Source organism: Vigna unguiculata, chromosome 7, assembly GCF_037176805.1.
Source record: "Vigna unguiculata cultivar grain cowpea cultivar isolate G323 ecotype 2 chromosome 7, ASM3717680v1, whole genome shotgun sequence".
NCBI classification, from domain to species: Eukaryota; Viridiplantae; Streptophyta; class Magnoliopsida; order Fabales; family Fabaceae; genus Vigna; species Vigna unguiculata.
The window spans coordinates 4,219,199-4,242,541 of record NC_140798.1 but is presented as its reverse complement, the minus strand read 5'-3'; the positions used below and the strand labels follow the sequence as shown (position 1 = coordinate 4,242,541).

The 23,343-nt window shown below is 28.3% G+C and overlaps 2 protein-coding genes across 5 annotated transcripts; both read left to right on the top strand.

The window, feature by feature from the left end:
- The first annotated feature begins 6,670 nt into the window (after positions 1-6,670).
- Positions 6,671-15,097, top strand: LOC114191803 (F-box protein At2g32560-like). 4 transcript variants are annotated; one of them, XR_003606024.2, is made up of 14 exons: positions 6,672-7,562; positions 7,658-7,719; positions 8,417-8,589; positions 8,734-8,802; positions 9,525-9,706; positions 9,934-10,123; positions 10,207-10,316; positions 11,056-11,205; positions 11,326-11,481; positions 11,572-11,688; positions 11,786-11,983; positions 13,232-13,333; positions 13,453-13,524; positions 14,764-15,097. XR_003606024.2 is itself a non-coding variant. In XM_028081199.2 (13 exons), exons 2-13 carry the CDS (start codon positions 7,116-7,118, stop codon positions 12,586-12,588), a joined length of 1,998 nt encoding a protein of 665 aa, XP_027937000.1. In that variant the 5' UTR covers positions 6,673-6,964; positions 7,065-7,115; the 3' UTR covers positions 12,589-12,822. The 4 variants fall into 4 exon arrangements, 3 of the variants coding, with proteins under 3 accessions (XP_027937003.1, XP_027937001.1, XP_027937000.1); XM_028081199.2 differs by lacking the exons at positions 13,232-13,333; positions 13,453-13,524; positions 14,764-15,097 and adding an exon at positions 12,445-12,822 and having other exon boundaries at positions 6,673-6,964; positions 7,065-7,562; XM_028081200.2 differs by lacking the exons at positions 13,232-13,333; positions 13,453-13,524; positions 14,764-15,097 and adding an exon at positions 12,445-12,822 and having other exon boundaries at positions 9,940-10,123.
- Positions 15,098-18,554: 3,457 nt separating this feature from the next.
- On the top strand, positions 18,555-21,903 carry LOC114190026 (F-box protein At2g32560-like). Its single transcript, XM_028078774.2, has 7 exons — positions 18,555-19,038; positions 19,397-19,458; positions 19,875-20,047; positions 21,095-21,163; positions 21,271-21,449; positions 21,517-21,595; positions 21,724-21,903. The coding sequence occupies exons 1-6, from the start codon at positions 18,583-18,585 to the stop codon at positions 21,580-21,582; spliced, it is 1,005 nt and encodes a 334-aa protein (XP_027934575.2). The 5' UTR covers positions 18,555-18,582; the 3' UTR covers positions 21,583-21,595; positions 21,724-21,903.
- Positions 21,904-23,343: the final 1,440 nt, after the last annotated feature.

Below are 23,343 nucleotides of genomic sequence, written 5' to 3'. Positions count from 1 at the left end.
AAAAAATCAAGTTAAAGTATTATTTTCTATAATATATGAATGAATAATGAATGAGAAACGACTGAGTGTGAAGATTGAGCATGATAGATGAGTTTCATATTTGTACTTCAAAATGCAATGTGAAATATAAATTTTATATTTCTATATTCCAAAATATAACCTAAAATACAAATTTATATTTTAAAATATACAAAAATTTGTTTTTAAGGTTGTATATTTTGGAACGTATCTAGATTTCGCGTTTCGAAATCTATTATATATTAAGAAAAGAAGATACCACTAAAATTACTACAATATCCATTTTCTTTTATTGACACGTGTCATAGAAATTAGCTTTCGTCATTTTAAAACTCTAATACAAAAGGACACGGGTTCAAATCCTACAAAAGTCAATTTATTTTAATTTTTTTCATTTATTTATGATTTCAACTATAATACTAATTATAAATAATATTATTATTTGTATTATTTTTTAAGTATTAGTATTTCTAATTATTAATAATATATTATTATAATATTATTTATAGTGATAGTAGTAACTTATTATAATATTATTTATAGTGATAGTAGTAAAATTATAACAAATATTAGTATTATTATTATATGTTACTATTATATATTATTACTATTAGTATTATTAACATTATTAGTAGTAAAGTTATTATTCTTATTTGTAATATATATTATTATTATTATTATATATTTTTGTTAGTAATTACATCTCAATTTATATTAGATTATGATAAATTATTTTTTTTGTCTTAAACTTAAAAAAAAGGTATATTGATAAATATATGATTAGTTTAAAATTTTACTCCAATATTTCATTGTTGATATCCATAGCCATTTAAATTTGAAGGATTTGTCGACCATTATTGAATTATGTCAATCTTTGACAAAAACAAACAAATTAAAGATATTTTACTTGATTAATTGTCTGATTTATTTTATTTAACTCTTAATGTTTCATTTTTTACAACAAATATTATCAAAATAAAAATTGGAATAAGATGAAAGATGAATTTCTTGAATGCAATATGGTTATTTACATTCAAAAACCAATAACCGGAGATTTTTATTTTGAATAAATTATTGATGAGTTCAAATTTTTTTACTATATAATTTTAACTATAATATTAATTATAAATATATTATTATTTTTATTATTTTTATAAGTATTAATATTTCTAATTATTAATAATATATTATTATAAATATTATTTATAGTGATAGTAGTAAAATTATAACAAATATTAATATTATAATAATAATAATAGTTATTATTATTATATGTTACTATTATATATTATAACTATTAGTATTATTAACATTATTAGTAGTAAAGTTATTACTCTTATTTGTAATATGTAATATTATTACTATTATATATTTTTGTTAGTAATTACATCTCAATTTTTATTAGATTATGATAAATTATTTTTTTCTCTTAAACTTAAAAAAAAAAGGTATATTGATAAATATATAATTAGTTTAAGATTTCACTCCAATATTTCAATGTTGATATTCATACCCATTCAAATTTGAAGGATTTGTCAACCATTATTGAATTATGTCAATCTTTAACAAAAACAAACGAATTAAAGATATTTTACTTGATTGATTGTCTATTTTATTTAACTCTTAATTGTTGGAAGGGGGAGGCTTTCATCCATAAATGAAGAACATTTTTGATGATGTCTACTGATCTAGGATAAAACATAGCTTGGTTCAGTTAGGATATGCATTAGGCAATTAACTTCTCTTTATCAAATGTATTTCAAGCCTGCTGTGTAATTCTGCATATGATTAGTTTTTTAACTAATGGATTAGCTGTGAGTATGGTACAAAGTAAGTGAAAGTATACTCACGATAATCGATTAGGTAAATTGCTAATCGAATTAGTGACAACAAAAACCTTTGTATAAAAGTTGTTTTGGAATCTGTTTTGGGTCTGGAAAAATTAGAAAGATCACGCAGTCTTCATCTGAGATAGAGCCATCTGAGAGACACAAGTTTCAGAAGATTCTGCAAGATAACTCAAGTACAGATCCAAGAAGAATTGATGGTTGATTCTACCATGATGGATCTTGCTTGATTCAAGGAGCATCAAGTCAAATCTGCACAGCTTAGGTGTATTCGTTTCTTGTTTTGTTTTCTGTGTTTTCTTATTACAGTTGCTTCAGTGTTTGAAGTGTGGACCTAGGTGCAATTGTGTGGATGCATTGCTCCTAGGGGGAGTTCTTGATTGTTGAATCAAGTTCTTGGGTTTTGGGGGTTAGAATTACATAGGTGTGCTTGTAATTCTTGGAACCTTTCTGTTTAATGGAATCCTCCTAAGTGTGTTACTTAGGAGAAGACTGGATGTAGATTCTTTTTGAATCGAACCAGTATAAATTGTGTGTCTTGCTTCTTTCTTCTCTCTCATAATCTTTCTTGATTGATTTAAACAGTCCATTAACCCAGAACTGCGAAATTGATTAATTGAGCTTTTATTCAAGATTCATCTTAAACCATATAAAAGCTTGTTAATCAATTTAGATCCCTTTGTGGTTAAGATAATTAGACAGATCTGTTTTTAACAATTGGCACCATATTTATTTTGTGGTTAATCAATTTTACATTTATTTACTACAGGATCATATTTCAATTACTTGCACTTTTTATTTGTTTTGTTGTTTATTTTTATATTTGTGTAATTATTTGAATTATAAAAATAGTTACTAAAATTATTAAAATGATAAAATATACAAATAATTTTTATTATGAATAATTATTTTAATTTAACAAATAATAATTAAGAGGATAAAATTATATAAACAAAAGAGGACACAACAAATGTATATATCTTTATATATATATATATATATATATATATATATATGTAGTTATTGTATTATTATTATTATTTTTATCACTACGAGATATTATTATAATGATATTATTGTTATTATTACTATTATTACTATTATTATTATTATTATTATTATTATTATTATATTAGACATACATCTTAAATTAATTTACTACGAAATTTCAATTACTTGTCATTTTTATTTATTTTGTTGTTAATGTATATCTTTGTATATAATTATAAATTATTATAGTTGACATTAGCCTTAGTGTTAGCATTAATATTAATATTAATATTTATAGCATAAATATTATTATTATTAGTGGTATCATTATTATTATTTTTTTATTATTATTATTATTACTATTTATAATGGTGTTATTATTATAAGTATGCTTTTTTCAATTATAGAAAATGTTGTTATACTAAATACTTTTGTGAAATAGAGTTTTAATCTTTTAAATTTTTATAATTTATAATTTATATTAATATTAATATTAGTATTTTTAATGGTTAAATAAATATAATAGCAATTATATTATTATTCTAAAAAAATTTAAAATAAAAAAAAGTAAAAAAATGTTCGCTCAATTAACAATATTATATTGTGATATCAATTCTATTTATTATATTTAAAACTGAAATTATTATTGCATCACTTAGATCTACTATTTCATTAGTTGAATAACAACATTTACAATAATATAACTTAATTTTCATAATATTTCATTACATAATACTTTCACTATTTTATTATTTAATATACAAAATAAAACAAATACGTCTCGTGCGTACGCACGGGTCAGAATACTAGTTCAAAATAAAAATCCTAAACAAGAGATTAAAATTGGAATTTTCAAGAGTATGAGTTGCATGAAGAAATTATGGGTTTGTAGGCGGTGCGACTCGAAGAGACCTAAAGAAAATTAAAAAATGAAAATTTTCATTTAAAATTTACTTTTTCGAACTTTTTTATACAAAATTATTTATTAAATTATCATAATTAATTTCATTTAATATTTTTTAATAGATAATAACGATAATTCATTAAATCTTTCTTAAAACATTGTTGATCTTAACTAAGTTTTTATTATGTTTAGTTTTGAGAAACTCTGCTTGAAACAATCTATATTAGAATTGTTAATATTATTCTATGAACTAAATATACATTAGGAAAATAATTTATTCTTTTTATATAATTAAGAATGTCAATTTGTTTATCATTTTCCAAATCTATAATTTATTTTAAGATATTTAATTCTGAAAATAAATCAAATTCATCAATATCCAATAAATTATCGTGTTTTAAAGATTTTTCAAAATTTAAGCATTTTTCTTTCAAAAATGAACAATCTAATGACTTTAGTTTGTTAACACTACATAAAAAAACATAAATATCTTCGTATGTTTTAAATTGTTGAAATCGTGGTAATTGTGAGAATTAATTCTAAATAATTCTCGAAGAGATTTTATAATTTCATTCTCAATGTTTTCATCAAATTGTTTCTTTTTGTGTCTAATACATTTTTCACAAAATTTAGGTTATTCTCAACTCGATAGTAAGTTCTTTTCCCTTAACTTGAATTCTTTTTATTTTTACAAAAAATCCACCTTTGAATTATACTTCAATTAATCTATTATCTACCAAAAGATTAACTCATCATCTAATTAATAGTTTTGTAGAAAAATTCCAATTTCTTGTCTTGAAATTCATAAATAAAAAAGTACCGAAAAACAAAACCGTGTAAAATAAACACATTTCTAATTTTAATACAAATTTAAAACAAAATAAAAACAACAAAACAAATAGAAAAAAAAATATATTAACCAAAAATGAGGTTGAAAAAATTGGTACACACTGACAGTATGAGATTCAAGATATATAATATGCCATAACTTTTAAAGGACTCTTAGAAAATAAAAAAATACGGAGAGACAAGAGAAGTTACATAACAAAAAAACAAATTAAAAAAATCTAGATAAATTATAAGAGAATAAAGATAATTATTATTTTCTAAATAAAATTATAATTTACTAAATAAATATTTTAGCTCATTAATTACCGTTTTTAACACCAACAACATTAAAAGATATTAATAATAATTTAATTAAATTTTATTCTCAAACATAAACTTATAATTAATTAAGATAAACTATATTAATAATAAAATATTTTTTAAGATAATTTTTTTCTTAAACATAATTTTTATAATTAATTTAATAAAAATATATTAGTAAAAAAGTTAGGATTTTTTTTAAACATAATTTCATAATTAATTTAAAAAATATTAGTAAACTTTTCTTTTAAACCTTATTTAGAGGTATGAAATAAGTGTTTTACTTACTTTATTTTTTACTTGACGTTGAATAGTTGAATACAGAAAAAAAAGTAGCCAAAAAATGACAATACATTGAAGTTTGGGGACTGCTGGAAGCAATTTGTGAATTACAGAAACCCCATTATATTATTAGGAAATGAAATAGCATGATTCTACTATTCCTATTTAGAGGTGTAAAAAGGATTTTAACTAATTTCCACTTGTTTGATTCAGATTCTGTTAGAAAAAGTTCGGTTGTTTTAAATAGTCCCCCAACCACAACCTTTTTACTCTTTTTTCACCATTCTCTTAACTTTTTTATTGTAATTCTTTAATTTAATTGTATAATTTGACAATTTAATATTTTAAAAAATTATAATATTATTTAATGATGTATAAATAGTTCGAATCTATATATATTTATTTATTCGATTATATAAATTGATAGTTTAATTTTTAAATATTATTAACAACTTAATTATATTGCTTTGATTGTATTATAATAAATATATAAAATAAGTTAAGAGAACGAACATCTTATGAATTAAACAAATGAACTAACCGAACTTATAAATTAACGGTGAATTAAACTTAATTACAAAATTTCATCTTCACAAAAAAAAGTAATTTAAATTTAACTATTTTTTAGTTTATAAAAATGTTAAACAGTATTCTAAGAACACTAGTCAAAAAATAATAAATATGTTTGGATATCATATTTTTAGTTTAATCCCAAATGATAGAACTCATAGTTTACTGACTTTCACACCGGTATTATCAGAATAATTGAAGCTTATATTCCGCATACCAACTAACACAATTAAATTCCTTGACCAAATGCTTAATTTGGACACTCCAACCACTTCTATTAAATCCCTTTACTGAATGCATACATTCACACATAACCACTTATATTCAAATCCTTCACTAAATCTGATTGCTATCATAACTTCTAAACTAAATTACTAAAATATTCAATTTATTAAAACATTAAGTTATTCAAGAACTATATTTCTAAAAAAAATAGACTAGTTTACTTTTCAAAATTTGACCTTGTCTAATTCATACTCTTGTTGAATAAATTAGTTAACACCTCTTCGATGTGACAATTAATGTTATTATTGATGTGTTGGATTATATTTTTTTATACGAATCGAAAGATTATATATATATATATATATATATATATATATATATATATATATATTTATATATGATATTGATTTTATATATCTAAATTATTTGATATTAATTTTATATTAAAATCTTAAGAGGACGATATTATGAATATTTATTTTTATATAATATTTATTTTTATTTATTATATTTAATATGAGATTTTTAATTCTTAGACTATTTCCGACAGATTTAACATCGCATTCTTTAATATTATTTTTTTTTTTTAGAAACAAATAAAAGTTGGTATGATTAAAGTTCAGTGGAAGAAATTAAAAAAAAAGAAAAGATGAAAAAGCATTTTACACTTTAAAGATATCAGAACCTATTCTCCACTACTTCCTCACTGTTGATCTTTCTCTCTTCACTCTTTCTATGTGTTCATCTTCTCCCTTCTCACAGTTCGTCTTCTTCTATTCTCTTTTCACTGTTTATCTTCTGAATTGGTTCATCTTCTCTCTGCTGTTCCTTCTTTTCCTCTGTGTTTATTCCTGATTTCCTTCCTCACCAATCGAATCGGAAACTGAATCGTTAATCAAACGGTTCAGTTCCGATTCATGTTATGATATGAATCACAGAGGAAGAATTTTGTAACGAATCGAGATTTTCCAATCGTAATGTATATTCTAACGATTCTAGCTGAACTGCTTTGGCTATAAACCCATTTTTTTCGCTTCATGTAATAATCAAAGTAGGTCTTCTTCTCTACCTTCAAACAGGGGTGAAGTGTGTGCCACCTTCTATTTATCGGCCTGATTATAATCTTAGACATGGAGAAGAGTATTAAACTAAATCTTCCTCCTATCTCCCTCTTGGATTTGCCTGAATCCACCTTGGATTTCATTCTCAAGTGCCTTTCTCCAATGGACCTTTGCAGAATGTCAAAGGTGTGTGTTTTGTTGAAGGGTAAATGTGAAAGTGATGAGTTTTGGGAAAATCACATAAAAGAGAAATGGGGAAGAGTGATTGGTGATGCTGTTTACAAGGAGTGGGAGTGGCACATAGCAATTGCAAAAGATGGAGTTTTGTTGAACAATCAACACACCAATCAAACTGGCTCAATGGGTTCTTTTTCTGGTGTTTGGCCTAACCTATGTCTTGGTTCATACTTAGAACATTTCAAGCTCCTCAATGGTAAAAACTCAAACAACTTTATGATGTCTTTGTATTTCTCTCTAGAGACTGGTAGCTTTTGGTTTCCTGCTCAGGTCTACAAGGTAAAAACTAACTACATTTTATATTTCAGGTCTAAATTTTTTTAATATTCTTTTATATATATATATATATATTGATCAATATTATGTATTTTCAGGAACTGGTGATTTACAATGCGTTGGTTAAGTATGACTCACAATCTAATACTTTTCAAGCAAGGTATATGCAAAATGGAGACCTCTTTGAAATATACATGCATGAACTGAATATAATGTATCAAATACTGTAACATTATATATCATCAATTTTCACCTCTTAACAACCAAAAAAATAGTTAAAATAAATTTGGTTTCAATAGAGAAATACATTTTACTATATAAATTTCAGAAATTAAAAACTTGATCAGGTCAATTTAATGTATGTGAACTATCAAGTATAAATTGTGTTTACACATACATCCAGTGAAATTTAATCATTTTATTATATCTTGTTTCTTTATTAATATAATGTAGCTACAGGAAAAGTTCCTTGTTATGTACGCCCCTTATAAAAAAAATTACACTCACCATACATATAGAAAAAAATAAGTTAAAATTAATTTTTTTTTATATAATTCAAATTATGGATAAACTAATTTGTAGAAACACTTTTACATAGTTTCTATAAATTTTTTATTTTAAGTTATAAATAAATATAACTTAGATGAATTATTTTACTTTTCTTTTTAAAGGTGTTTATGGAAAAACCCAAATGAATGGTTTAGCTTAGATTTAAGTGCAATAATGTTTGCTTCTTAGGCAAAGAGAGTGAAATAATAACCTAGATTCGGATGGCTATATCTCTTGAATTTAGTTTCTTTAGCAAGAGTTTTGTTTTTTGTGAAATATTTAAGTGGATGTGATTTATGTTATGTTAGGTATCAAAATAGAGATTGGGGATTTCTCGGGAGGAACATTGAGTGGGATATGGTGAGAGCTCCCGCAGTTGATACTCCTCCATATGTTGTCCATGTCTCTCATTGTTCACACAACTTGAAACCAGAGGATCATGTTGAGATTCAATGGAGACCAGATACACAATCTCCTTATGGTATTATTCTAAAATTAGTTAAATTTAATTTTATTAAACAACTATTTTTTTTCTTATATTTAAGAATAGAGAAAGTAATTCCGAATGGATTTACCTTGTTTTCTTTATAGCTTGATGTCAAACAAGTTGTGGAATGTATTGCAGATTGGTGGTATGCTGTTATTGGTCACTTGGACTCATGTAATCAAAATTGTTGTCGGTGTCATTACAGCGGTAAGAAAATTTCTGATTCCGTGTTTTGTCAAGAAAAACCTATGCATGTGATAATTTTAAATGCTTTTAATATTTTTAAATTAAATATCGGTTATTTATTTCAAAATAACTATCAATGATTTTCACTTTTTCATATCTACAAATTAAATCAAAATTCATTTAATTTAGACTTAACAAAATTTAAGTATAAATAAATTTGATTACTTTAAACTACTTTTTTATTAAAAAAAATTCATTTATTTAGTGTTCAAAATATTTTTTTTTATCTAAGCATTTTGTCATTATGGAGATGACCTAACTGTTATTTTTGTCTTTCTGTCTTCTTATCTATCAACTCGTGTTTTTCTTCATTAATTTTTTTCAACTCGAAAGTTAGCTTTGTTATTGGAGAGGGAAGAAATAAGTTGACAAGTGATTGAAAATGAAAGGAATGAGTTGATCAAAATAATAAAATATTTTAAACATTTAATAAGATAATTTATTTTCATATAAACTCAATTTGATAAGATACTTAGAACTTAATGAGCCAGTTTAGTTTATAAGAATTGATTAGTAAGTAAATGAGTAGAGAAATAAAAAATGAGAGTAAAATAATGATAAAATAAACAAATTCCATCTTAAAATTTACTGACTTCTTACATTTTCCAGAGTAAAAGTGTACTAGGACAACCATACGAAATTTTATTCATATCTAAATTGCATTTGATCTTGTTTTGTGATAGATACGTTGATAGTGGAGTTCAGGCAATACCCTGAAGAATCAGACTCTAGACGAATAAAGTTGTGTAGGAAGAAGAATGAAGAACAAAGTGATCAAATAGAAGGCTACTATGGGGGAATTAGAAAGCTTGAGAATGAGGATGAGATTGAAACATGGAAGAGGCTCTTCCCACTTCAAATTCAGGTACACTCTTGGAGTTACTTGTCACAATTTTGCATAACTCAAGGTTCCAAATTCCTTTGCTTTTAACAGGATCAAGGAAAAAATAATTTAATTATGTTCACCCATTGATCGATCATAAGTTATTCTTAACATGATTCCTAAAGTATTATAGAAATTAATATACTTACCTGAACCTTTTTAAGTTACTGATGATAGTTCTTGAATCTTAATTATTCATATCCTTCTAGTTTCAGGATGACATGGAAGACTTTGATGATGTTGGCTCCTTAGAGGATAGTGTGGAATCATTTCACTCACATGATGACATGGAACACTTTGGAGATGTTGACTCCTTAGACGATAATGTGGAATCATTTCTCTCACAGGATGATGGTGATGGAACGAACCCTTCTGAGCATCATACAGATGCTTCGCAAGGTAATCTCATGTTCTGATGCATCTGTATAAGCTTTTACCATTGGCGTTGATCAGGGTGCTGGCTATATTGCTTTCCCTCTCAGGCTTTACCTTCGGTGAAGTTGGTTCTATGCGCAACAGCAACAGCAAAGTTGTTTGCTGTCATTTCTCTTCAGATGGAAAATTATTGGCTAGTGCCGGAAATGACAAAAAGGTAGAACATATTTCATTCTCCTTTTACAAGACACTAGCATCATCAATTATATTTCTGCTCGTGGAATGTAAAATGGAATATTTTCTTTATCAGCTAGAGTAGAATATTGAGTGAAGTTGGCCCTAATCGACCCAGTCGAAGGTCGTGTTAAGTAACCCAAGCCAAAGTTTGAGTTAAGTTGGTCAAGAACGAAAGTCTAGTCAACCTAGTCAAAACTTATCAAGTGGGCCAAGACGAAAGGTCAAGTTGACTCGGACAAAGGTCAAACTAAATGAATCGGACTAGGTGGACATAAGTCAGTATGAGTTTAAGTCGAGCTAGATCGGCTCGATGTATGTCTAATTGGCCTAATAGTTAGTTATATTATATTGGTTTATTGAATTTAATTTATTTGACAAATTGAATTGAATCTAGATTTAATCCAATTTGAATTGGACTGGAAAAAAAAATCAAATTTGGTTGTTCTAGTTAACATGGAAATGGATTATGGATCCAATCTATTTTATTGGATCTAGACTGGATTTTGAAAAATCCAATCCATGCCACCCTTACAAATTGTAAATTTGTTTTATAGATTATGGTGTAAAGATTTCTGGCAGGTCTAATGTGTTTACTTGCACTTTCAAATGTATCAAATTTTGATCATAGTCCTCTAATTTTATTTTGTTTAGCTATTTTTGGTAATTGTAAATTTAAAGTCCATGTAAATTATACTTATCATCCTATTTCTTGTTACTAGGTTGTTGTGTGGAACATGGAGACACTGCAAACAGAGAGTACAGCAGAGGAACACAGTCTTACTGTTACTGATGTTCGCTTCAGACCGAATTCAACTCAGCTGGCAACATCTTCGTCTGATTCAACTGTTCGTTTGTGGGATGCTGCTGATGTAAGTTATTCTCTTCTGAATGCAGACCTTTCCTTTTCTTTTCTTGCTATGAAAATCAGATCTGCTTTCTGTTATTGGTTCAGTTGCTACTGGACTTACCATTGACTATTACTTCTGCAGCCATTGTTTTCCTTACAGGTACATATTGGTCATACTTCACATGTGGCGTCCCTTGATTTTCACCCAACGAAAAATGATCTTTTCTGTTCCTGTGATGATATCAATGAGATTCGTTTCTGGAATATTAACCAATATTCTTCCATCCAAGGTTTTAAGGTCACTTACAAAATTTACTTTTAGTTTTCTAGATATTATTATGAATTAGGGTTTTTCTCAACTCTAAACGATATTAAATTAATGAATCAGGGAGGATCTACCCAGGTGAGGTTTCAGCCAAGGGTTGGTCACCTTCTGGCTGCAGCAAGTGGGAGTTTTGTGTCTCTCTTTGATGTTGAGACTTGTATGCAGATGCATACATTTCAGGTTTTAACATGGACACAAAACTGCAAATATCTGAGAAAGTAATAAAATTCTTCTGACCTATTTTTTGTGTGATAATGATAATTTAATGCATTTCCAGGGACACTCTGCCGAGGTACATTTCGTGTGTTGGGATCCAAATGGAGATTACTTGGCATCTGTGAGTGAAGAATGTGTGAAAGTGTGGTCAATTGCATCTGGGGAGTGCATTCATGAACTTAATTGCAATGGGGAAGCCTTTCGTTCTTGTGTTTTTCACCCAATCTACTCAACTCTCTTGGTTATTGGAGCATACCAGGTATGTATATGCCTATGAAGCTTTGTTGTTTGCTATTCCTTTTCACTTCTTTTATTATTTATTTGTTTTATATATGTAAAGTAATAATAAAAAAGTTACTTCACCCTTCACTTTTTCTCATAAATAAAACTGTTAAAAGTGATTACTTATTAAAACTGTTAGATTAAGAAAATAAACAGAAGGTGAAGATAGAAAGTAACTCTCTTATAGTTACTCTTAGAGTAATCCTTCCTTGTATCTTTGGCTGTGCATTGGCTAATAATATGGATCATAGAAGGAAGGTAATCAAAGAGAGAGATTAGAGAAAAAACATGTTCACATAAAACTCTTGATTAGTTTCACACTCCCCTTCTCAATACAAGCTTTTCCTTTTTATAGAGAGATGTCACAAACACTCTATATAGTGTGTTATGGAAATTAATAATTTATATGTTCTCATTTTATTTACTGATGATTTGCAGTCATTGGAGCTATGGAACATGGTTGAGAATAAAATAATGACAATTCCAGCTCATGAGTGTGTGATATCTGCATTAGCACAATCACCCGTCACAGGGATGATTGCTTCTGCCAGTCATGACAAATCTGTAAAGATTTGGAAATAAATTTTACTATTTTATGCTTCAAACAAACATGGCTCATCAAATTACAATGATATTATTATTAGTTCCTTTCGTTTTAATATCCAAAATGTATGTTGTCCAAGTTTATTGTCTGTTTACTTATTAGCAAATTACACGAATTAATCAGTGATGAATATATATAGTTGATGATATTAATTAGTTGGAAGTCCTATGTATAATATTATCTTGTCTTTGCTTCATGCACTCCACAATTTATCTATTGTACATTTATTTTTATTTATATTCCATTTCCATGGTGCAAACAAGTAACATTTATTTTTGTTTATTTTATGGGAGGTGCAAACAAGTATACAAAGTAATTTGGGAATGCACTTGCGATAAAAAAAAAAAAAAAAAAAAAAACTGGAATGGACGTTTCGAGAACTAATGGAAACAATTTTGGCACATAAGTTTCCGAAACTTCGAAATACTAAATTGCCATAATAAATTTATTTGAATTATCTATTCTGAAACATCTACGATATAAATTGCATTTATAACTGTAAGCCCTTTTTCAGTGTCATAGAGTTTTGGGCTTGGCCTTTTCGGAGGTCCAGGGCCAGCCCTTCAGTAGGACCCTATACCCCACTCAGTTGCCTCATTTGCATCTTGTCTCCCTTTTCAGAAACAGCAGCTTCCTCTTCCCCTCTGATCCCCTACAAGGTGCTCTGCTAGGGCACAATCTTCTTCCATCCTGAGTTAACAAAAATCGACCCTGTACCTCCTGGTAAGTCGAACTCTTGAGCCTTGGGTCTACTTTCTTCCCTTTTTTCCCGCTGTTTGAGCATGTTGGTCAGTTAGGGTTCCGTTTATTTACCTCGTTTTGTGCTGATTTCCATGTTTCAGCTCACTGCTCTAGCCCTTGGAGCTGAAATACTTCTTAGTTGCGGGTTTATTTCGTTTTAGCATCTAACCAAGGTAAGGGAAGCTAGTTTTAACCGTTTAAAGTTGTTTTTGGGTGCCATTTTGGTTTGTTGCATGTTTATATGCTTGAGAAGTATGTGTAATCGATTGAAACTGGGTGCATGTGTTTTTGGTTGTTGGATTGAACTGTTACTCTGTTGCATGTATGTGGAAGTTGCAAGAACTGTCAATCTCGCCCAGGCGAGCTCGTCTCGCCTAGGCGAGAGTGTCTGAGACCCACCCAGGTTCTACTCGAGCAGCTCGCCCAGGAGAAAGGCCCTTGTCTTTGAGTTGTCTCGCTCAGGTGAGAGTACCTCGCCCAAGCGAGTTCTCGAAGGAGAAGCTGGTGTGCTCTGTTCGCAGCCTCGTCCAGGCGAGGTGTTTTATTTTTGGGCGAAGGACGGTCTCGCCCAGGCGAGCTGGTCTCGCCCAAGCGAGATGCTCGCAGAGTGCCCTATTCCAGGCCTCGCCTAGGCGAGATGGCCTAGCTTAGGCGAGGTCTTCTAGCCCAGGCGAGAATAGGGTAGTTTTATGTTTTTGAATTCATGTTTACTTGAGTGTGGCTATTTCTCTCGAACATGCAAGATTATGGTGTGATTTCATGAGTTGTATGAGTTATATGCACTAAAATCTGTATGATAGCATGAGTAATGTATGAAGTTGTGTTTGGATGGTTGATAATGAGCATGAGAAATTAATGTTGAGGTAACAAGTGGTGGTTATGTGATATGAAACATGAGATTGGTGTGAAATAGGCATAATTCCATGAGTCTCGTGGGGAGACTTTATGGTGGCGTGTAATGTATATATTAAGGTAAGGATTCAAGTAAGGATTGCATCCCGAAACTCTAAAGGGTCAGTGAGTCTCAAGTAGAGCAAACTGACCCAAGTGGTGAGAGTAGCGGGAGGCCCTAGTCTTTGGCAGGATAATGGCCTTAGATGCTTAAAGGCTAACCTTGTGTGTGGTAGGGTGAAACCCATTGACAATGGCTCTGCAGAGTAGTAGAGGCCACCACAAGTGCAAGCGTCCAGTGAATCCGATCTTAATATATGTATCCGGATAATAGAGTCATAGGTGTCTTGCTTGTTTGCCATCATATGATTTATGTGTCTCTGTGTTGTATGCTTGTGTATGTTTATGCACTTATTCTTTTACTCTATGATAAGTTTCATGTTACACTAGCTTACCCTTGCTTTTTGTGTTGTTTCTGTTATGTTTCCTCTTTTGCGATGATCACCTTCTGGTGGGAGCAGATGAGAGGGAGGTTTGAGATGGATCTGAGAAACGGAGTGGTGCGGCCTAGATTCCCTGTCTGGATGTCTTAGGAGTAGTTTCATGGCCATGAGGCCTTTTGTATTAGTTGCCTTGAGGGCAACCCTTTTGCAAGACTGTTAAACTTTTAAAAATTTCCTTTTGCTTAGGGCTATGTGGTATGCCTAAGTTTCCTTTTAAGTACTTCAGGATGACTGTAATAGTTACCTTTCGTACGCTTCATGTTCATCTGAGTGCTTCTCGTTATTATAACTGTGTGATGTTTTATTTAGTAATGTAATCTATTAAAATGGGATGTCACAGTAACACTTTAAACCTTTTTGTCGAAATGTTCTCCAAGGATTTTTAAGTTTATTAAAATTGTTATCTGAAAAAAAAATTCATAAATTCATTATTTTATGAATTTTTTCAAGTTTCACTCATGTCATAATTGTGTCATCTATTTCTGATAAACTCTATAAAAATCTATCATGTATAAGATTTGATGGTAAGTTTTGACGAGTAGCTTACACTGTCGTGACAACACCATCACATTCGACATAAATGATAAATGACAATATGGATCGACTCACCTCATTTGTCATGCAAAAAACGAGTTCTCTCATCCAGCATAAAAAATGTGGTTTAGTCTGTCTCACATATAATAGATTATCTTTTGTTAATGTTAATAAGTGAATTTTAAATTTAATTTAATATTATAAAATTAATTTGTAAAAGAAAATTTATATCCATTTATACACTTTAAACTAGTTTTACCATTAGTTAATGTGAAAATTCCATAGGTTAGAATGGCTCTTTAAAACTTGTCTCTATTTATCGCTTGAAATTATTTACACACCATTTTATTTATTTATTAATCTTTATTGTGGATATAAATATAATTTTTCATTCAATAACTCCAAGCCCAAAAAGTACTTTCCTGTGTACTCAGTTTGCTACCTGCAACTACAGGAGTTTGCTTCCATTCATTGCCCGTTGAAACTGTAGTTGTGGAAACCCTTTAACCGGTGAAGTTTTCTTGAAGCATTTATGTAGTGGATTTGTCAAAACATGAGAGTGTTATCATCACTGATAATTTCACTTAGTATTATGTATTATGTATTCCAAATAAACATGTTTCAAAGTAAATTATACATTTGAAGAATGAAGTTGAACTTGAGTTTTCATGCAACTTCTTAAGTTTTTTAGACATCTCTTTATAAGGATCTTTGTATATTTTCTAGAAACTGTGATATTTTAACAATTCTTTTTTTTTACAAAATTTACTTTTCAATATACACCAAACATTTTTTTTCTTTCTCTAAGTCACATCAAATCTTTCTTTTATCTCATCACGGGTTATTGTCAAAAGTTTGTCGACAAAACTTTGTTAAAAAATAATTTTTCTTTATCTTATTAGTTTGGATATATAAAACTTTATACTATGTAAATCTCTTTTCATTGTAAATTTTATTATTCATAATATCATTGTTTATGATATTATAACCATGTCTTCTCTTAGGTGTTACATGGGAGACTATAAGCTTTGAATTAAATCTTGAAAATGACTACCCACACCCCTTAGTAATAACTTTAGGGCAAACATTCAATGCTTTTTTTAATTTCTATTTGTTCATAGTTAGCTAGCCCTCACTTTCGCTAACCAACTTTGTCTCATTTGTAGTAGGATTGTTACAAAACTACTCAATCATTTTTTCTGGTTTCTACTTCTTACACCCTCATAATCTCTCTCTACACCCCAATCTTTCGCCTCCTTTATTTTTTATATTTGCAACGAGACTCCATTATTGTCCCTTGGTGATGGCTAATAGTGGATGGTGCAATGGTTGACAAAGAGTGTTAATTAAGCACAATGTGTTAAACTTAGTGTGTGGTTGGAAAGTTATGGTGAAAAATGGAGTTTCTCAACACTGGTTTTTTTTTTTTTTTTATGTTTTCGAAATCGCATTACCTAAAAGTCTCTTAGATATTTTAAAATAGATATTTTAAATTATACAATTTATAAAAAAAATATCTTTTTATTAAAGATAAAATTATCATTTCAACATGTCTATGGAGTGCTGGAAGAATACATGGGTGGAGGAAGCAATGTCCTTCTTTTTTTCTTTATCTAATTCATTTTGATGAAACACAGAAACAGTAGTGAGTTTAATATTTCAGAATCACTTTCTTCACTCCTTTGCATTTCCTCGGCTATATAAACGAAAAAACAAATAAACTATGATATATTGAAGTTTCGGGGTTTAGAGGAAAACAATTTGTGAAGAACGCTATAATAATTTTTATTTTTAAGGATCAATATGTTTTTGTCCTTAAAATTTTACTAAAAATTGGAATTAGTCATTCTTAAAATCTTGAACCAATTTAGTTCTTTAAACTAACTTTTCTTTTTCAAGTTTATTTGAGTTTTAAATGTGTTTCTCAACTAATATTGATGTAAACAAACAAAAATATTATAATGAAATATGTTTAAAACGTAAAATAAACTTGATAAAATTGGATTAAAATGACTAAATTCACGCATTTATAAGTTAAAAAACTAAATTGGTTCGATATTTTCAAGAAGAACTAATTCCAGTTTTTACTAAAAGTTGAAGGATAAAAACATATTTAACCCCTTTTAATCATTGTTGCTTTACTTGTTTTCTTTGGTTCTGATACCTTTGATTATTCTTTCGATAAAAAATCATAAGATAAATTTAATATTCATAAAACATGAGTTTAATTGAAATATAATAAGAGATCGTTAGTATTTTCAAATCAAAAATTTAAAACATTACGTTTATGTATTTCTTTTTCTTATATATTATTTAATTTTTTTTCATTTTATTTAATATAGAATTTAAATTCACATTCAGATATCTCAACATTTCTTACTTAAAAAAAATTAAAACTAATAAAATATGGATTAAAAAACTTATAATAATAAATAATGAAACTCTACCCAAAATTTTCTCCTATATGGTTCCCTCATTGTTGCCAAAAGATTCGAATTGTATTAAATCCTTGACTAAATAAATGTGTTTGGCCTCATAACTTGAAAAACTAAATTAATAGAAAATTATAATTTATTATAACACAAAAAGTTATATTCAGGAATTATATTTCTAAAAAAATTGGCCTACTTTATTTTTATAAAATTTTAATTTTGGTCTAACTCATGCACATACACATACACATGTTGAATCAACTTAGCCAAACCTCTTGAATATTGACATTGATTTACAAGGCATCATTTTCTAACTTATTTGGGATATCTTTCTTTGATGTAAAAAAAAAAAATCTGAGAAACTTTTCGTTGTTTGATATATACATAACATAGCATTTTTTTTTTATTCTTAATTGTCTTGTAGCAATCTTTTTTAATATATAAACCTTTCAGTTCCCCGATATACCATTCTATATATTTAAACATTTATTTTCCTCAATAAATAAAAATGCCACTCATTTCAAAAAGTTTTACCAAACCGGCACGCCATACAATTATTTAGATTAAATTACTTTTCACAATCATGATTTTTCTCAATTAAGTTTTTCAAAATTCTATCTAAACATTCTATTCTTGTTTTAAAAAATTACATCACGACTCCTTTTAATATTATATACATACTTATACTCCTTTGAATTTTGAAGAGACTATGTGCTTGTATTTATAATCATATCTTTATCTATTAAAAAAAAAAAAAACCCAATTTTTTTGGTTGATATAATAATCAAATAGGTCCTCTTTGCCACATTCAATCAAGGGTGAATTGTTTCACCTTCTATTAATATCAGAAAATATTATTAGCCTAATTACAATGTTAAAGATGGAGAATAATAGTAAAATAGATCCTCTTCCTATGTCCCTCTTGGATTTGCCTCAATCCACCTTGGATTTCATTCTCAAGTGTCTTTCTCCAAAAGATCTTTTCACAATGTCAAAGGTTTGTGTTTTCTTGAAGAGAAAATGCCAAAGTGATAGCTTTTGGGAAAATCACATAAAAGAAAAATGGGGTAGAGTGATTTCTGATGCTGTTTACAAGGAGTGGAAATGGCACATAGCAATTGCAAAAAATGGAGTTTTGTTGAAGAATCAACACACCAATCAAACTGGCTCAATGGGTTCCTTCATTGGTGTTTGGCCTAACATGTGTCTTTGTTCATACTTAGAAGATTTCAAGTTTCTCAATGGTGAACAATCAAATAACTTCATGATGTCTTTGTATATCTCTCTTGAGAGTGGTAGGTTTTGGTTTCCAGCTCAGGTTTACAAGGTAAAAAACTAACTTCATTGTATATTTTAAGTCTAAATTTTATAACAAAATTAAATAAGTTTTAGGATTTACGATTTATGGTTTAGGATTTAGGTTTTCAGGTTATTTTGAAAAGTTGAATTTTTGTTCATAAACTAAATTTATACATATTTTAACAAAAAAATTCAGTTTAAAACCGTGTTTTATATAACTTTCTTAAGATTAGCAACTTCATGATGTCTTTGTATTTATATCTAGAAATGGTAGGTTTTGGTTTCGTGCTCATGTTTACAAAGTAAAAACTAACTAGATTTTATATTTCAGGTCTAAATTTTCTAATACTTTTATTATATATATAATGAATATTGTGTTTTTCCAGGGACTGATGATTAACAATGCCCTGGTCAACTATGACTCACGATCTAATACTTTTCAAGCAAGGTGTGTGCAAAATGGAGACATCTTTGAAGTATGCATGCATGAACTGAAAATTACCCTTTTAGGTCCTAAATTTTGAGACAAAAATGAATTTTGAATCTTTTAAACTGAAAAAAAAAAGCATATTATTTTAGTTTCTCAAATTAAAAAAAAATTTATGGAGCAAATAACATTAATTAGAAAAGAAAAACGGATCCGTTAGAAAATAAGCATGTATGAAATACTTTAGTAGCATTATATAATCAATAGAGAACATATATTCTTCTTGTTTCAATTCAATAGAGAAAGAACATTATTTACTATAAAATTCAAAAGCTTGATGCATGTGCAATATCAAATATAAATTGTTTTTACTCATAGATCCATAAAAGAGGTTTGTTTTGTGAAGGATTAAGTGGATATGATTTATGTTATGTTAGGGATCAAAATGGAAGTTGGAAACTTATAGGGAAGAACATCGAGTGGGATATGGTGAGAGCTCCCTCACTTCAGATTTCTCCATATCTTCTGCATGTCTCTCACTCTTTACAAAACTTGAAACCAGAGGATCATATTGAGATTCAATGGAGACCAAATGCACAATCTCCTTATGGTATATCATTCTAAATTTAAGCCAATATGTTTTATTTTCTAAACTCAGATGTGAAATTATAATTTTATCTCTCTTCCAAACTTTGATATATTTTGGTTCTCAAACTTTAAATAAATAAATATGACCCTTTTAACTCAATTGTATTAAATTTTGTTTTGTGTTAAATGGTCATTAAAGCTTAAACATCACTACAATTGTGTAAACAGCTCAATCATATATCTGAAACACAAGGACACTGGTTAAGGATAATTAATATACATTAGATCCTACAAAAATACATAGATAAGTGTAATATTAAATAAAACCTGACCTAATAACCATTAATGCAACTTTATTTTCTTTAAAAGACAAAAATGTGCATAAATATTGTACATGTGTATTTAATATTTTATTTAATGTTCACAAATAAAATTTAAAAACTAATTAAATAATAAAATAAATATTTTAATGTTGTTAAAATTTAAATTAACAAAAAACCAACAAAAAAATAGTGGTAAACATCTAAAACTTAAAAAAAATATAAGAAAGTATAAATTAACAGAAAAATCAACAAAAAATACCGTTAAACATCTAAAAATTGTTACAAAAAAAGAATAATTAAAGTGTCAATTTAAGACATAATTGATTTTTTTTCTTTTTAGTAGAGACCTTAAAAATTCCAAAAACTTGTTTTGTAACAGTAAGTTATTGTCTACATATTTAAAAGGGTATTTTTGTCTTTATAAAATTTATTATGTGCATTTATACTATTTTAATTACTGTATTTAATTATTTCAGCTTTCAATGTAAAAATGATGATATCAAAGCACATTTATTATTCCTTAACCAGTTTCCTAAGAGCACTGGTTAGCATTCTCCTTTATTCATTGCTAAAGTTTAAGAACCAAACTGTAACAAAGTCTGAGACATGGACTAATTTTAATTGTGTCAATTTTTTTTTTATAATGATATTTAATTTTATTAAACAACTATTTCTTTATTATATTTAAGAATAGAAAAAGTAATTCCAAATATTTGAAATTGAATGGCTTTGTGAAATGTTTGCAGATTGGTTTTACGGTGTGATTGGGCACTTGGAGTCGTGTAATGAAAATTGTTGTGAGTGTGTTTACAGTGGTAAGAAAATTGTTGATTCCATGTTTTTATTGAATGTTGAAAATATTTTAAACTTAATTTTTTGATGAAAGAGATAACAAGATTGTTACTTATATTGTGTGACATAGATACATTGATAGTGGAGTTCAGGCAATTTCCTAAAGTATCAAACTTGAGACGAATAAAACTGTGCAGAAGGAAGAAGGAAGACCAAAATGATGGAATAGGTGGCTACTGTGGAGGAATCAGAAAGCTTGAGAACGAAGATGAGATTAAAAAATGGAACAACCTCTTACTTCAACTTCAGGTACATCATTTTACTCTCACAAATTTCCGTTATTTAACTGTTTAAACTGATTTTCGGTTTTTAACAGATGATACATGTGTTACATTTGTCTCCAACGGGGCCTCCAATAATAGGACATGTCCAAAGGCTCTAAAAGTAAATCTCAGGTATGACAATATATATATAACGAATAAAAAGTAAATCATACAGTGTGGTCTTTTTTGTTTGATTTATGATTTTGTACAGAATCTCATTTCATTAGTTATATTTATACATTGCAATGCTCCTTATGCAGAAAGTTTGTGACTAAAATGCTGCTGAAGCTGATTGTTGCTGAAGAAACATTGCTGCTGTAATATATATATATATAATCTAAAATAGGTTGGAACATGAATTTAAGAAGAAACTCTTTCTCTTGTATTTTGAAAGGAGACATACTTTTCAGCTATATAATTTGTGCTTAAAAAATATATTTGTTAACCAATACTCAAACATCACCCTTCGATAAAAGAAAAAACTATTATTTACTGATGAATTTTCATTAAATATTTTGGGATATCAAAATTTTCTTTTATAAATATATACAAATTTGAAGGTACTTAATAAAATAAAAAAAATCTTTTACTTATATAATTATATAGTAATTTTTTTTTTTTGTAAATTTTGGGAGGCACATCTACCCTATTTCATAATCAAGCTCCTGTTACCATTTATATAGATTCATGTTAGTTATTAGAATTAAAAGTGAAATCAACCTAAATTTACAATGATAAGAGAGCATAGTGATTTGGCGATTTTTTTACAACAATGGATAAATTTTGAAAAGAAATTTCAAAACTAGGCATATTTTTAAAATATTACAAATAGGAAGCAAGTCGTGTAGAGAGGTCACGATTTTGCACATAAAAGATTTTGCACATAAAAGTCGTGTATCCTCTAACAAGTTTCATAAGTCAATACATCAATGTGCACACGAGATTTATCCTATTAGAAGTCGTTTGGCTTTCACAAATATGTCATCTTTGGGGTAAACAACTTTCAATTTGAAATTGGGGGGACACAACTTATGTTAGAGTTGGTTTTTTCCCATCTACTGTTAGAGACCAACATTGCAACAATGGATTCAAAAATAGTTGCTTCTATGTCATTGAATTAATAATGTTCCTTATCCTCACTTCACGAAAGCTATCCCAAGATTATCACAAAGATCTTCCATTAAAAATTTTTCTAGGCCTCAATTCTCTTTTTGTATCCATTACGGAAAAAAAAAATCAACTATAACGACTTTCAATTTCAAATTGGAAGTCATACCCCCTTATGACATTCTTGTTGAAGTCGCATACCCCACACAACTTTCAATTCATTTGGGTGTTGACGTGTTGACTTATGAAACTAGGGGGTACGTGACTTCTATGTGTAAAATCATGACCCATCTACACGTCTTGCCTATTCTTTGTAATATTTTCAAAATCTGTCAAGTTTCGTAATTTCTTTTTAAAATTTAGTCATTGTTGTAAAAGCCTTTCATATCAATCCGTACTCTCTTTATAGCATGGATTTAAAACACAAAATAGCAACAAAGGTAGGGGAAAGTGTACATGTTTTAGTATTCATTTCATCATTCTCAAGTTGCATAACTCACAATATATACTTAAAGCTTTCCAACCTTTGTGTGCATCTTATAAAACTATAACATGTCATTTACACAATTATGCAGTAGATGTGTTTAATTTCATGGCATTCACATTTGGTTATACACACATTATGACTTCACGTAACAAGAAGAATATGATCAATCATTGTATCTGAGGTATTGTCTACTTTGGAGTATAGATTCAGATAACATTGTTAGGGTCAACCATTGAGGTACTGTGTCTGCTTTGAAGTCTGAAGTTCCGTCACAAATTTATTCTTA

What these genes read in the sequence shown, in the direction of transcription:
- LOC114191803 (XM_028081199.2), top strand. Translation starts at nt 7,116, where the DNA reads ATGGAGAAGAGTATTAAACTAAATCTTCCTCCTATCTCCCTCTTGGAT. An exon ending in CTTCCATCCAAGGTTTTAAG is followed by an intron (nt 11,482 to 11,571) that starts GTCACTTACAAA and finishes TTAATGAATCAG; the next exon opens with GGAGGATCTACCCAGGTGAG. An exon ending in TGGTTATTGGAGCATACCAG is followed by an intron (nt 11,984 to 12,444) that starts GTATGTATATGC and finishes GATGATTTGCAG; the next exon opens with TCATTGGAGCTATGGAACAT.
- LOC114190026 (XM_028078774.2), top strand. Translation starts at nt 18,583, where the DNA reads ATGTTAAAGATGGAGAATAATAGTAAAATAGATCCTCTTCCTATGTCC. An exon ending in AAATGCACAATCTCCTTATG is followed by an intron (nt 20,048 to 21,094) that starts GTATATCATTCT and finishes AAATGTTTGCAG; the next exon opens with ATTGGTTTTACGGTGTGATT. An exon ending in TTGTGAGTGTGTTTACAGTG is followed by an intron (nt 21,164 to 21,270) that starts GTAAGAAAATTG and finishes TGTGTGACATAG; the next exon opens with ATACATTGATAGTGGAGTTC.